At 48.8% G+C, this 13,674-nt stretch overlaps 1 protein-coding gene across 6 annotated transcripts in view; it reads left to right on the top strand.

Moving 5' to 3' along the window:
* Nucleotides 1-13,674, top strand: part of BCAR3 (BCAR3 adaptor protein, NSP family member) — a 136,101-nt gene that overhangs the window by 111,133 nt on the left and 11,294 nt on the right. For 5 of the 6 annotated variants that reach the window (XM_053214464.1, XM_027058563.2, XM_027058564.2 and 2 more), the window contains 3 exons: nucleotides 1,066-1,718; nucleotides 6,683-6,798; nucleotides 10,867-11,038. In XM_053214464.1, the coding sequence (XP_053070439.1) occupies nucleotides 1,066-1,718; nucleotides 6,683-6,798; nucleotides 10,867-11,038 (941 nt within the window). The remainder of the gene's footprint in view (nucleotides 1-1,065; nucleotides 1,719-6,682; nucleotides 6,799-10,866; nucleotides 11,039-13,674) is intronic. The other variant, XM_027058566.2, reaches the window with a different exon arrangement.

Raw genomic sequence — 13,674 nt, 5'->3', positions numbered from 1 at the left:
TCAGTGTTAGCCTGATCTCCTTCAGGCTGTTTCCCTGCTCCATCCAGTCACCTGATTTGGGGACAACACAAGGCTCTGTGCCTCTAGGCTGGAGGGTAAGGGATTTGTAGAACTATATCCAGATGCGGATCAGCGAGCTGGACACTTCGTGTGTGCCAGCTCTTAAGCCTCATAACAACCCTTCAAGGCAGGAATGCTTATCCTCTTTTAGTTGCCGAGGAAACTGAGGCATAGAGGTTAAGTAACTTATCCAGAGTTATCCGTCTGGCAAGTGGTTAAGCCAGCATTTGAACCCAAGTTTTCTGACCCACGCCCATCCGCTAACTGATAGCCTTCATGACAAATGAGCTTGCTGTCTCAGTGCCCTCCCTGGGCAGAGACAGGATCTCTGGGGCTGGGTCAGTGCTGGGGTTCCTGGAGGAGCAGCCATCCAGACAAGACCCCTTCTCCTCTCCGTTCTTTCTCAGCCAGAGGAGAGAGGAGGTGTGGGATATGGGGAAACCTCATAAGCAACTATATTAGTAGACCATGGATTATTGTTCACTATTTTCGTAACTGACCTTCCTTGGGACCACAAGGTGATTTTCCTAATGCCCGTTGGTGAACCACTTCTATGTGGGTTATCTCAGCATCTTGTCCTACCTTCCTGGGGTGTCTTCAGCTCTCTCTTGAAGCTGGCTAGATCCCACTGGCTGTGAGAGTGACTCAGGCCCTTATGCTATGTGACTAAAGACTTCTGTTTCTGAGGGCGAGACTAGATTACTCACTGCCGTCCAGCTCCACGTATTGTCCTGTTCTGACTGGACTAACCTTCTCTGACCATAAAATGACACTGCAGCCCAGCTGTTCGTAGAATCCCCTCAGAAGCAGGGTGTGGCCCGCTGGCCCTTGAGGTGCTTTAGATTGCCCTAGATTGGGAGTGGGACAGTCATACTGAGTTGTCTTTGGGAAGTAAAAAATCGAAACCCGAAGGCATGCATTGAGGGCTGGGGAGTTGTCACTCTAGTTTTGTTTTGTGTTCTCTGTACAGCTGAGCTTTTCCTGACCCTCTCTTACCTTTCACAGGCTGTAAGTTGCCCCCTCAATCCCCAGGCGTGGACACAAGCCCCTGCCCAAACTCACCCGTTTTCAGGACGGGCAGTGAGCCCACCCTGAGCCCGGCGGTGGTTCGGAGGGTCTCCTCGGACGCGAGGGCAGGGGAGGCTCTAAGGGGCTCAGACAGCCAGCTGTGCCCCAAACCACCCCCCAAGCCCTGCAAGGCACCTGTCCTCAAGGCTCCCCCGTCTCCATCTACCTGGCTCAACTCTGAGGCCAACTACTGTGAACTGAACCCAGGCTTTGCTGCAGGCTGTGACAGGGGAACAAGGCCTCCCCTCTGTGCCCAGGACAGCTACGTGGAGCTGCTAACGGCCAAGCAGAATGGGGCGCCAGGGCCCCGGAACTCTGGCATCAACTACTTGACCCTTGATGATGATGTTGGGGCTGGGCCTTGGGAGGCACCGGCCACCCAGAAGGACCAGGGGCAGGAGGACGAGGTAGAGTTTGTGCCGCCCCGACTGGAGACTGCCTCCTCATTCAGACCCAATGACTTCGAGTCAAAGCTCCTTCCTCCCGAGAACAAGCCCCTGGAAACAGCAATGCTGAAGCGAGCAAAAGAACTGTTCACCAACAATGACCCCAAGGTCATCGCCCAGCACATGCTGAGCATGGACTGCGTGGTAAGTGCCCAGACAGGGTGGGTGTTGTTCTGGCTTCTGAAAATTTGGAAGGGGGACATCAGGTTGGGCCTCACTCTACCTTACCCTTTAAGTGCTTGCTCATAGAAAAAGTCTGAAGATAACCTGGGTGGGGATTTATTTAAAGGGTGGGAAGCACAGGCTTGGGATGACCTTTGCCCAGGCAGGAAGCTTGTAAAAATCACCTTGGGCAGAGGGAGGGCAGGCTCCTGCCACGGGCCATGCCTCCCCCACTGGCTATAGAGTTCTCCCAGCTGGTGTTGATTTTGGAATTCTCCCCTGGCCTCAGCTCCATCAGAACTGGGAAAGTCAAGTTCAAGGAGAGTGGGCTACAGATGAAAATGTACTTTCTGGAGTAGCAGAGCCTAGGTTATTTTTATTTTATTATACATTATATATGTATACACGTATACATATACACACACACACAATGTATATATTTCTTCTGTTGTTAGTAAAGTGGGCTTTAGAATAAACATTTTTAATCTTACCTTGACTTTTTCACAAGTAATATTTGCTCAATTTAGAAAAGTTATACAGATTAAAAGAAAAAAACTAAAATCACACAAAGTCTGGTTTCCTGATGATCACCACTGTTAACATTTACTCTGCAAACAGATATGTGTACATAATTTCAGGCATGTGTGTTTGTTTTCCACAGAAATGGCATAGGCCTAAACATATGATTTGATTGGATTTTAGTTTTTTTCTAAATATACTATTTTAAACCCTGAGTCTTTGATTGAACATATATCATGACTGTATTTTCAGATAACTGAATATGTGTTTACATAGTCAGTTTTGATAGGAGGCATATCTTTTAGATATGGGCAACTTTTGTTCATAGGTGACCCCACAGCAAAGTTATCCTTCAGAGGGATCTTTCTAGAAAACAGTTGTCTCAGGCCAGGGTGGGCTCAGCCTATCTCCCAGTATAGAGACAAATCCATGCTTTGGAACAACAGGTGAGGCTGTGGTGAGATTTAAAGCCCTTATTTGTGTGTAGCTCAGTGAAGGCAGTTAGCTTCAGAGTTCAGGGCCTGTTTAGGAGCTGAGTTTTCCTAAATACATTTCCTGGGTCATGAATCATGACAGGAAACTGGACTCTGAGCACTCCCCTAGGGAGTCCCCACTTGATGGAGCTCACAAGGCGGGTAGGACGCCTCCCAAAACAGCCTACAGGAATTTAAGGAGGTACTAGCTGTTCTGGGCTAAACAAACCCCTTCCTGAAAGTAGGACTGAGCGAGGTCTGAGAGGTGGTCTCTCCGTGTGTGTGTGTGTGTGTGTGTGTGTGTGTGTGTGTGTGTATTGTGAGAGCATGAGGGGCCCTGGGGGAAAGATCCAGGAAAGGCGAAGTGCTGAAGAACAAGGGTTTGTTCACGTGGTTGGCTGGGTGTCCTTGGGCAGTGCTCACAGGTCATATTAAATCCTTACCTCACTTTAAAGTGAGCTAAACCCGTTTGGGCAGTAAGAGGATTTAAGATTCCTGTTCTAGTTACTTGACCCCGCCCTGGTACTCCAACAGGCCAGGAGTCTGGTACGCACCTGCCGGAGTTCTCCACCGAGGAAGCTCCTTGTGGAGAAATGGATCAGCCTAATTCCCAGGAGGGAATGAATCCTTGCCTGTGACCTCAGACAGGGCTTGGAGGATCTAGGAAAGTCTAGGAGGAGGTGAGATGCCTGACCGCCCTTTGGCAGGAGGGTCTAGAACATTCCTACCACCTCGGCAGCCATGAATCTAGAGCTTAAGTGTATTCTCAGCTGAAGGAACATGAAGCCTGCCCTTTTGCCGGTTCGGTTTCTTTCTTTGCATTTTGTCCTCCTGGTTGGGCACCCCCCTCCCCATCTGCCTTCAGGCACCCTTAGAACAAGGGCTGGATGGAGCCCCCTGGCGCAATGAGGCGGAGACCCAGAGCAGGAGTCCGCTTCACTGCGCCCACCTTCATTTTCCAAGGACAGCACTGTTGATAGTGTTCCTCCCTCTCTCCTGAGTCCACTGCCATTTCCTTATTCTCCTACTGGAACCACTGACTTTCAGGGCTTTGCCAACAAAGCAGGCACAGTCAGCATCTCTGAGGGAAATAGAATGAGAGCTGTTGTTACCCACTCCAAATGTAATGGCCACTCGGAAGCTGAGAACAGGCACTGGGCAGCATTTGGGGCCCGCATGCTGGTTCCTACCCCAGGCTGATCCCCAGAAAGACCATCATGACAATGGATGGTCCTAAGTGCCTCAAGGCTGCCTGTCCAGCCTCTTCCTGGGGCTGTGGGTTGGGTGTCCACTGAGCCCCTCTCACACTGCGAATGGGCACCGCCCTGGCCTGCACCCAGAGTGCAGCCTGTCTTCACCCACTTGTTGCAATATCTAGAAGTGGGCCCAGTGTGTTACAGTTGGCCTCTGGGGATGAACTGCCTGAGTCTAATTCGGGTTCTCCACTTTCTCCACCTATAAGAGAAAGAGAACAATACCACCTACCCAGGTGGTTGTGAGGACTAAGTGAAATAACTTATGTAAAGCCTCCACATGCCATGCCTGACCCAGAATGCGGCTATTAGCGTTAGGTATTCAGCCTTGATGGAGCATGTACTGTGGGCCAGGCCGGCCACGGCGGGGGATGTGGGGAAGGACAGTGATGCAGGAATTCAGACCACAGCCCAGGTGGGAAATGCTCTGCAGGGGAAGGTACGGGAGCTGTGGGGCCTCTGAGGCAGGGTCTTGAACATGGGGGAAAGGGGAACGGGGGAGGGGATGTCTGAGATGAGTTTTCAAGGCTGAATAGGAATTTGCCAGCTGAGGAATGTGAAAAGCATCTTCTGGGTGGGAAACGACATACGTGTGTGGAGATTCGGGTGTCAAGGGTTCAGTTTACAGAGGATTCACTGTGTGGGCAGTGAAGGTGGTGATGGGGGGGGGGGGGACTAGCAGGTCTTTACTTGGATGTTTTTAAGTCTCTACTTCTGAGCCAGTGCCAGGTTATTGCCTCCTTTAAAGCACTTTGCAGCTCAGTGAGGGAGACAGGCCCTTAAGTGCATAGTCCAGATCAGAGTCCTGTGCTGAAGGCAGCAGAAATGGTGGGCAGAGCCAGGCGATCTCATTAGAGTTTAGAAGGTCCCTTGACAGCTGGGAAGGGCCAGCATTCCCCCTGGGTCACTGCAGCAGCTCCCAAAGATAGGATGAGGAGCAGGCAGAATTTGGAGGCCCTGCAGATAGGACAGCTAAGGTCAGAAGAGCAGAGGGAGGTGGGAATGCCTCATGGTGGAGCACCAATGTTGCTTGCCGGGTCCATTGCATAGTAAATGTTCTAGCAGTGTCCATCCCTCCTCTGTATCCATGAGCTGCACGGCTCTGGGCATTTCCCCAGGGGACCTAATCCCAGCCCTGCCATGTGAGCTCAGGATCCCCTTGTCCCATAGATCAGCCTTGGGGCAAGCGGGCCTTGGCATATCCTGGCAAACCCCCAGGAAAGGGACCAGGGGATTGCGTGTTTACACTGAAAGAAAACAGACTTGGAGGCTTCTCTCTGAGAGCAGGGATCACTCTGGTTACTAGTGCTTCCAGAACAAAAGTGAATCAATGATAAACCTTTCAATCTCATTACATAGTGTGTGCGTGAATTAGAGGATGCCCACCACCCAGAAGCTGGGTTTGGAGCCTCTGATGGGGCAGCTGTCTAAACAAGCAAGCAAAGCGTATGTGACCTTAAGTGGCTGTGGTATGCATCTGGGCTGCCTTGCCATCCTCAAGGTGTAAATCCCTTTCCAGAGATCAAGCCAAAATTCCCTCTTCTACATGCCGGTGACTCACAGCTTGTATTTTCAAATAGCTTTTTGAGGTTTTAAAGTCATTTGATCCTTTAGATCAAAGTCCTTTAGAAACGTGAACTTAGCAGCTGTGTTAGAGAAGGGGAAACTGAGGCCCAGAGAGCATAGTAGGAATTCTGCATCCTGTTTCCCAGTCCGCCACTGGATAGCTAATTCCCACAGGTTCGTTTCCTCAGGGCTGACAGTGGTTGCTTTGCTCAACCACAGAAGTGAAGGGTCGGGGTTAATAATATCAGCCAAACTTCAGATGTTTTTTGTGGACCATTATGAAGATACCTGGCCTGTTCGGTTGCCTCGGATTGTTAGGGTACAGGACAACTGCAGCAGATGGAGGAGAAGAATCATTCCGTGGCTGCCACGTGGCCGCTGTGTGTCCAGGGTTGGTTAGACCCACTGTATCTGGTAGTCACACTATTAGGGAAGCGTCATTAGCCTGGTGTTAGACATGCAGTGACTCGGTTGTAACATTTCGAGGCAGCATGTAATAACTATAAATGGCCGACTAATACCTGGTGCCAGTAAACCGTGATTGCACGGTGGAACTAAGATGGGGAGAGCTGTCTGGGACACACAAAGAAGGCCTCTTGGGGAGAAGTGGGTGTGCTTCAGACCTCAGGTTTCAAATCGCTGTACATGCCTCTAATACTTTCCAGACGTATGGTGCATTTACTGAGCCCAGGAGAGGCGTAATTGAGGGTAATAGCAGCCAGCCCTGCTGTTAAGTGAGAACATGAACGGTGGAGTCCGCAGCAGAGGAGCGGGGTGCTTGGCCACAGTCAGCCTTGTCACTGCGGGGGCTCATCGCTCTGTGCGCAGGCGGCGCTGCTGTTGGCCGCGGGATCCAGCCTGTGTTAGACAAAAGCTGGCAGAACTACACCATTCTCTGGCCGGGCAGAAACACCAAAATGTGCGGATTCTGCAGACCAATTTAGGTGCTTTCCTCCAGGTTTTAGACTCCGGTCGTGTATGAGAATCCTCCAAATCGCATCCGGAAACTGTATTTGGGGATGCTGCTGCTCAAAAAGAAATGTAACAAGTGCATCCATCCTGTCCCAGTTCAGTGTGTTTCTTTTCACGCGCTGCCTTCATGTCCGTGGTGTGTTTCAACTTGTGTTCTTGACAGGTCGCTAGGATACTTGAAGTCTCCGAAGAGATGAGGAAGAACATGGGTGTGAGCTCAGGGCTGGAACTCATTACCTTGCCATATGGCCACCAGCTGCGCCTGGACATAATTGAAAGGTGAGCAGTGCCGTCCTTGCATTTCCGGCCTGTCAGAGCAGAGAGGGGCACACCACTGACCCGCCCCGGCGCCTCTCCCTTCTCCCGGAAGCCTGAGCCAGGGAATTCCTGGAGAAGCACAAAGAGAAAGCGCAGAGGAAGTCGGGGGAACAAAGAATGCGTTCCTGTCCTTTCCCCAGGAGGGAGTAGAGGACAGAACAGATGATTGGCCCTTGCCAGCGGAAGTCACCCAGCCACCAGCCCCGGGTGGTGGCAGGCAGACTGACTCCGACATCTCACCACCTCACTGAGCTGAGGCTCCTCTGTCTCTTCTGAGTTTAAGATCACTTTAGGACCAAGTGGGAGTTTGTGGGAAAGGCTGGGAAGCACAGAGTCTGAACAGTGTCTTCTTTGAGGGATGGGCAGGGGATGGTGGCGCTCGGGGGCCCCCAACCTCGGAAGCATCACTCCCCTCTCTCACAAGTTCTCCAAATACCCGGGCCCTGGCTGTCCTTTAAAGCCCACCCGTGTGAACACTGGATGTTTAGAAATTAAAAAGACAGAAGGTAGCGAGGCATGTTATAAAGAGAAGCACTTAAACCTTAAACACAAGTGTAGAACAATTGCTTAAAGAGCATGCAAAGTCCTTTGATTTAGCAAGGATTAGGAAAAAAAGAGAGAGGAAGTGCTAGACCAGATTCCTGTATCATTCCTGTATCACCACAGAAGTTGGACTTCTTGACACACAAGCAAAGACCACTGATTTGGGCAAGACTGTCTTGTTATCTTAAGCATCCTGTTTGTCCAGCCAGTTTCCTAGTTGTCATGACACACACATGGGTTGTGATGGACAACTGAGACCCCAGCTTTCTATGAGAAGAGGGCGGCCAGTGATGCTTCAGAGGCTGCAAGGCCCGAGAGCCACCATCCCCATGACATCTTTCTGTGGCAGCTGAAATATTTTTATCTCATTACAGTAGCCACTAACCACATGGGGCTATTGAGAGCCTGAAATGTAGTGACTGGGAGACACAGTATCGTATTTTACTATTTACTTTTTAAAGTGTAAATAGCCCTATGTGGCTGGTGGACATCACATTCCTAGGATGTCAGCTCCTGAAAAGTAAACCTTGCATTTCAGGTAGCCTCGGGGATCCATACAGCTGCTCTCAAGGTTACCTGGCTAGAGAGCTGATAAAAGGACCCCCCTGCCACTGTTGCTTTGGCTTCACAGCCATGGATAGGAGACATCCAGAATGCTGAACGGAAGGCTTCTGGGAGGCAGCAGGTTAGGAAATGGTCCTTGGCTTTGTTCAGGCATCCTTGTTGTTTAATGCCTTTGGAGAATGGCAGGCCTGACTTCTGAATTTTCCTACTTCTCCTTACAGGCTTTCTTAGATTCTAGCCTCTCTCTCCAGGCATCTTCTCCCCTCCCTAGTGTCCCAGGGGCCTGCTTCTCAGTTCCACTAGCTTGTCCTCTGATGTTGCTGGGCCAGTGGTCACCATTTCAACAGAGACAGCTGTTTGCCATGTGATGCATCTCAGCTGAAATATCCCAGGGTTCCAGACCTTACTTTATCGGTGTTGTTAGGTATGCTGGACGTGCGCTCTGGGCCCAGCAGAGCGCTCTGAGGTCAGCAGGCTGGGGGCTTCTCCAGGCTCTTTTCTGAATTCCACTCCTGTCTCCATCTGTTTCCCCTTTCTCCTGATCGCTCCTTGCCTGGAGCCTCTCTGCCTGGCTTGCTTCCTGCCTGGGGCTGACCTGGGGGATCTGCCTGCTAGAGTCTGGGGAGCGGTTTTCTTCCTTACAGTGTGTTTACTAAATAAAGGCCAAGGTTATAGCCATTTCAGAAGGTTAAATGACATCATCATCTTGTGTTTTAGAATCAAATACAAACCACCCTTGATTTTTAATTTACCACCTCACCCATTCCAGGCCTACTGAGTGGAGATGTCCTTGGTATAACATTTAGTGCCTCTTGCCTCAGATCTGCCATGCTGAATTGTTCTTCCTACAGCGGTATATGCAGGAGGTTTTAGGCACATGTTGGTTGAATGAATGGATAGAATTAATTAATATGATGCAGGGTTTTAAAGAGGTAGAGAACCTATCTTTTATTAAGGGCCATTTAAAACATAGGAAAAAACAGTGAATGAAAGAATCAATTGAAGGCAACATGGAAAATTAGTTACTGTTCGTTGAAAGAAACATCTGAAATCCTCAGCTCAACCTTAACACTTTACAAATAAGAAAACTCTTGAGGGGGCTGCCTGGGTGGCTCAGTCAGTTGAGCGTCCGACATCGACTCAGGTCATGATCTCATGGTACGTGAATGTAAGCCCCGTAGCGGGCTCCATGCTGACAGCTCAGAGCCTGGAGCCTGCTTCGGATTCTGTGTGTGTGTCTCTCTGTCCCCTCCCACTTGCGCTATGTCTCTCTCTCTCTCTCTCTCAAAAATAAGTAAAAACCATTAAAAAAAAAACTTGAATAAATTCAATAAAAATATAAAAATTAAAAATATATAAAAATAAAAAAATAAAAATTTTGTTTGGATCCATCAGGAAGAAGAGAGAAAGAAAAAGGTAGAGAGGTAGAGACAGACAAAATGGACCAAGATACAGAGAAAGATGGGCACACAGAGACAATTGTGTTACCAACTACTGTTTAAATGTTTGAGAGAGCAGGGAAGGGGCAGAGAGAGGGAGAGAGAGAATCCCAAGCAGGCCCTGCACTAACAGCACAGAGCCTGATATGGGGCTTGAACCCATGAACCGTGAGATCATGACCTGAGCCAAGATCGAGTTGGATGCTTAACCAACTGAGTCACCCAGGTGCCCCATGGCACTTTAGTGATTTTTACACCCCCACGCATCTGTTTCTCATAACAAGACTTGCTCACATTTTTACAGTGAAGAGATTGAGGAGTAGACAGTCAGGGAGCAGCCTATGGTCACACTGCAAGCAAGCGCCATACACACACACACACACATACACTCAGAGATAGGAGAGCTCATTGCATATTTCATAACCATTAGAGAAAGTAGTAATGCTAGCCACTTGATGAATCATGCCACCCTTGGCCTAGAGCAGTGAGAAAGAGACCAACACATGTGGCCAGAGAGAAGCATGGCTGTGGAGTGACATCCTTAGCTGTGAACTTTCAGAACAAGGTGGCCCCAGAGTTTCAAAGGCATGTTGTATTTTAGTAACCAAAACTATGGATGGGGCTTCACCTCACCTGGAAGAAAGTTAATGGAGGCCTTTCTGGCCCAAAGCAGTCAGCTGATGTAGGGAGAGAAGGAAAGGACTGCGGTCTGTGCTGCTGCCATCGGCAGAGACTTCTCTGTGACCCCATTCATATTAGTCCCGTTGTCATCACTGTGCTTCCTGTTCTGGGTCTGTGAGCTTGACCCTGGTAGTACAGGATGAGAAAAGGGAGGATTGTTGGCAGATACAAGATTTCTGTTTTATTAGGGTCTGACTTTACAAGGAAATTCCTGCTGGTCGGCTATTCAGTCTTTGTCCACATCGCCATTCACTTTCTGGCCTCTTGACCAGACACACAGACTCTCCATTCTTACTTCCTCATCCCTTTTTATGTTCCAAGACCCATATCGTCTTCTTGGGTCAAGCATATTCTCTCGTTTCCTGTTCCTTCCATTCCCCAGTTCAGGGGCACAGTGGAGGTGGCCAGAACTCCCCTGAGAATGGGAGTCCCCAGTGTGTTGAGGGACCAGGTGTCTCCCTGGACCTCTCATGGCAGAAGGTACCGGGAGCCACATGTACTTTTTAGCAGCTTCACCCCAGCAGGGTCCTCTTCATGCCCCCAGATCCAGAGCTGCACATGGCCCTGTCCTGCCCTTTCTGACTCTTGATAGTGCACCCTCTGAGGCCTAGCCCAGGCCCTGCCGCAGGCAGCCTGTGGGAGTGGTCTCGCTGTTGAAATCAGCAACCAAATTATCCGAGCTGCCAGCACAGAGCTAAGGCAGCAAAAGGCAACAAAGCTAGTCCCTTTTCTTGCTGGGTTGCATTCCTTTCCTCCTCGTCCTGTCGCCCCTGGGCCTGACCACTGATCTCTTCCCTCCCAGACACAACACGATGGCCATCGGCATCGCAGTGGACATTCTGGGCTGCACGGGCTCTTTGGAGGACCGAGCAGCCACCCTCAATAGGATCATCCAGGTGGCGGTGGAACTGAAAGACTCCATGGGGGACCTCTATTCTTTCTCGGCCATCATGAAAGCCCTGGAAATGCCACAGGTGAGGTTCTACTTGCTTCATGTGCCCTGCGGGCCTGTGTGCACTCATTGTTCTGCAAAGTGGTCTGCAAGCCCATGCTTAGCAAATCACAGACTATTTTCGTCCATCTCAGAAGGTAAACTGAATCATACTGAAAGCAGCTTGGATTAGGGGACAACCCAAAGCAGTGTCCTAAGTGTTTCGGTTCTCTTTTTAAAAACAGTGGATGATTGTTGACTGCCCACACTTTCTCTCTGGCATGCAGTAAGAAGAATCGTCCTCAGGAGCCATCGGTGTTCCTTAAGAACCAATGAGGATGATCTGTCTGGCTAATGTGTGTTGTATAATAGAGACTGCTCTCATCTGGGTCATCAGGCATTTGGGGAGCTTCTATCTGAGAATCCCCAGAGTGGCTTGTCTCAAAGTATGTTCCTTAGGTCAGCTAAAAGAGACTTCCGTTAAAAAATTCAGATTTCTAGCTTATCTGCCAGATACCCTCCTAATTAGAGTTTCTGAAAGTGTGCATTTGCAGTTTATATGCTTTGATGGGCTGTTTTTAGGATGTGTTGAACCTGAAAGTCTGTATTTAAAATCGAACAGACCTGACAAAGGAAAGTTGTTCTGTTATCTTGATTGTCCAGATTCCCGCTTTCCCATTTCTGTCCTGCCAAGCAAGCCCTAGGCGTTTAAAATCTCGCCCTCAGGCTCCTCTAGTCGTATATAAACCCAGTCTGCGACCAGTAACACCAAAACCACGGAGTGGGTCATTTAGTTTGGCTGTTTCATAACCACAGCTGAAAATCCACCACTGCCACTAGGGGAGACAGCTACAGTCACACGTCCTGCAAGTCAGAGCACATTTGAGCAAGGTCTAGTCATGAATTAAAGCAAGGTCACCCTAAAAACAAGCTGAACAACTTAATGCCATCACAAGGAAATTTGGGGGGGGGAGTCAGTTCCTATTACAATATTCTAACAGTTTGAAAACTCTTTAGACATACTGGAATTTCATAGGCTCCATATTTAGGATAAGCAAATCTAGATGTATTTTCATGATATACTGATTCCTATAATAGGGGTTGTAATTTTTCACTCACGTTGTTTCTAATTTGTATCATATTTATTTCTTCTTAGCCAAAACTGCCTGTAATTTTGGAAGGCTGAGGCAACAGACAGAGTAAGCTGAGTGTCTGTCACCCTCCAGCTCAGAGCTTTCTCTGAGAGCAGCAAAGAGGATGTTTGAGGGATCATGTGCTTGCCCTCCATGACATCACACTCAGCAATTAGGGACTTCTCCCCGAGCACCTAGTATGCCTTTGCAGGTGGCTCCCTAGCCTCCAGCAGCATCAGACTCTTCCTGATGGCATTGGTCCTCCAGGATATTCCGGACCCTGCAATGAGCTAGGGTACTGCTGGGGGAGGGAAGTGGCAGACCCAGGGAAAGCCAAGAGGAGAATCACATCCCTCCTGTGTATCATCATCCAAACCTGTCCCTATACTACAGGCTCAACATGTCTTCTCTTTGTAGCTTCTAGTATCAGGAAAGAGCATCCAGCAGATGGGCCCAGACAAGAGACCAGGGCTGCTTTCAGAAAGGCAGATACTTCACAGGAGGTGGGGGGCGAGGGGAGAGAAGGCACATTGAGAAGGGGGTGGCCAGAGGAAGACAAGTAGTGTCTTTTCTGTCCCAGCAGACCTGCGGGTGCTGGTAGCTTCACACCGTCCTCTGGGAAAATGCAGCTCTTAGAGGCCAAGGGAATGAATCTCTTACCAGCTATAAAACCTGGAGCAAGTTAACTATTCTCTTCTGGTTTCTGATCTGTAAAACGAGGCCAAAATACTGCCTCGCTGGGCATTGTGAGGATTAATTTTGAAATTCCTCCAATACCCAACACAGAGCTGGCCCTTGTCCCCCAAGTATTAGTGCCGTTCCTCTTTCTTATTTCGTGTAAAAAACCTCAGATGCTTAGGCTTGCTGGTTTTATGGTATGAGTGGGGGTGGTTTGTCTCAGAACAGTCAGAGTTAGTGGCAGGTGTTGGCCTTGACTGTTCTAAAACAAACGATAAAGGAGTGAGTAGTGGCATCATATGGTCTGGGCAGTGTTCTCTGTGCCTCAGACATTATTACGAGTAAATTAAAATGCTGTATGTTCTGTTCGTCCATGCTTTCATCAATATAACCTCTGGACAGTTGGCAATTCCCATCAACATTTACCATGCATGTATTCTTTGACCCAGTAATTACACTTCTGGAAATTTATCCCCCAGATATTTTCACACATAGACACATTTGCAAAATCTTCACAAGGTACTTTCATAATGGAAAAAAATTTCTAAAACTCTCTGGGAGACTAAACTTTATCCATAAAGTGGAACTTCATGCAGAAGTTTAACAAAATAAGGCTGTCTGTGCTTGTTTTGTACTACTTCTATGGAAAAAAATGTGTAATGTATTAGATGCATTTTATATAAAAAAGTTGTGTATATGTGTGTGTGCAAAGATTCGTGCACACACAGAAGAAACTGAGCTGCCTCTGGATGGGCCATCAGAGCAATACAGAACAGGGTGGGATGGGGGTTAGCCTTTCTCTATACGATGCTCTCAACTGCTTTGACTTTATTTTAAAGAGAGCCTTTTCCAAAATGATCACACCTGT

Source organism: Acinonyx jubatus, chromosome C1, assembly GCF_027475565.1.
Source record: "Acinonyx jubatus isolate Ajub_Pintada_27869175 chromosome C1, VMU_Ajub_asm_v1.0, whole genome shotgun sequence".
NCBI classification, from domain to species: domain Eukaryota; kingdom Metazoa; phylum Chordata; class Mammalia; order Carnivora; family Felidae; genus Acinonyx; species Acinonyx jubatus.
Note: the sequence above shows the minus strand (reverse complement) of the source record. Positions and strands in the feature narration are given on the sequence as shown.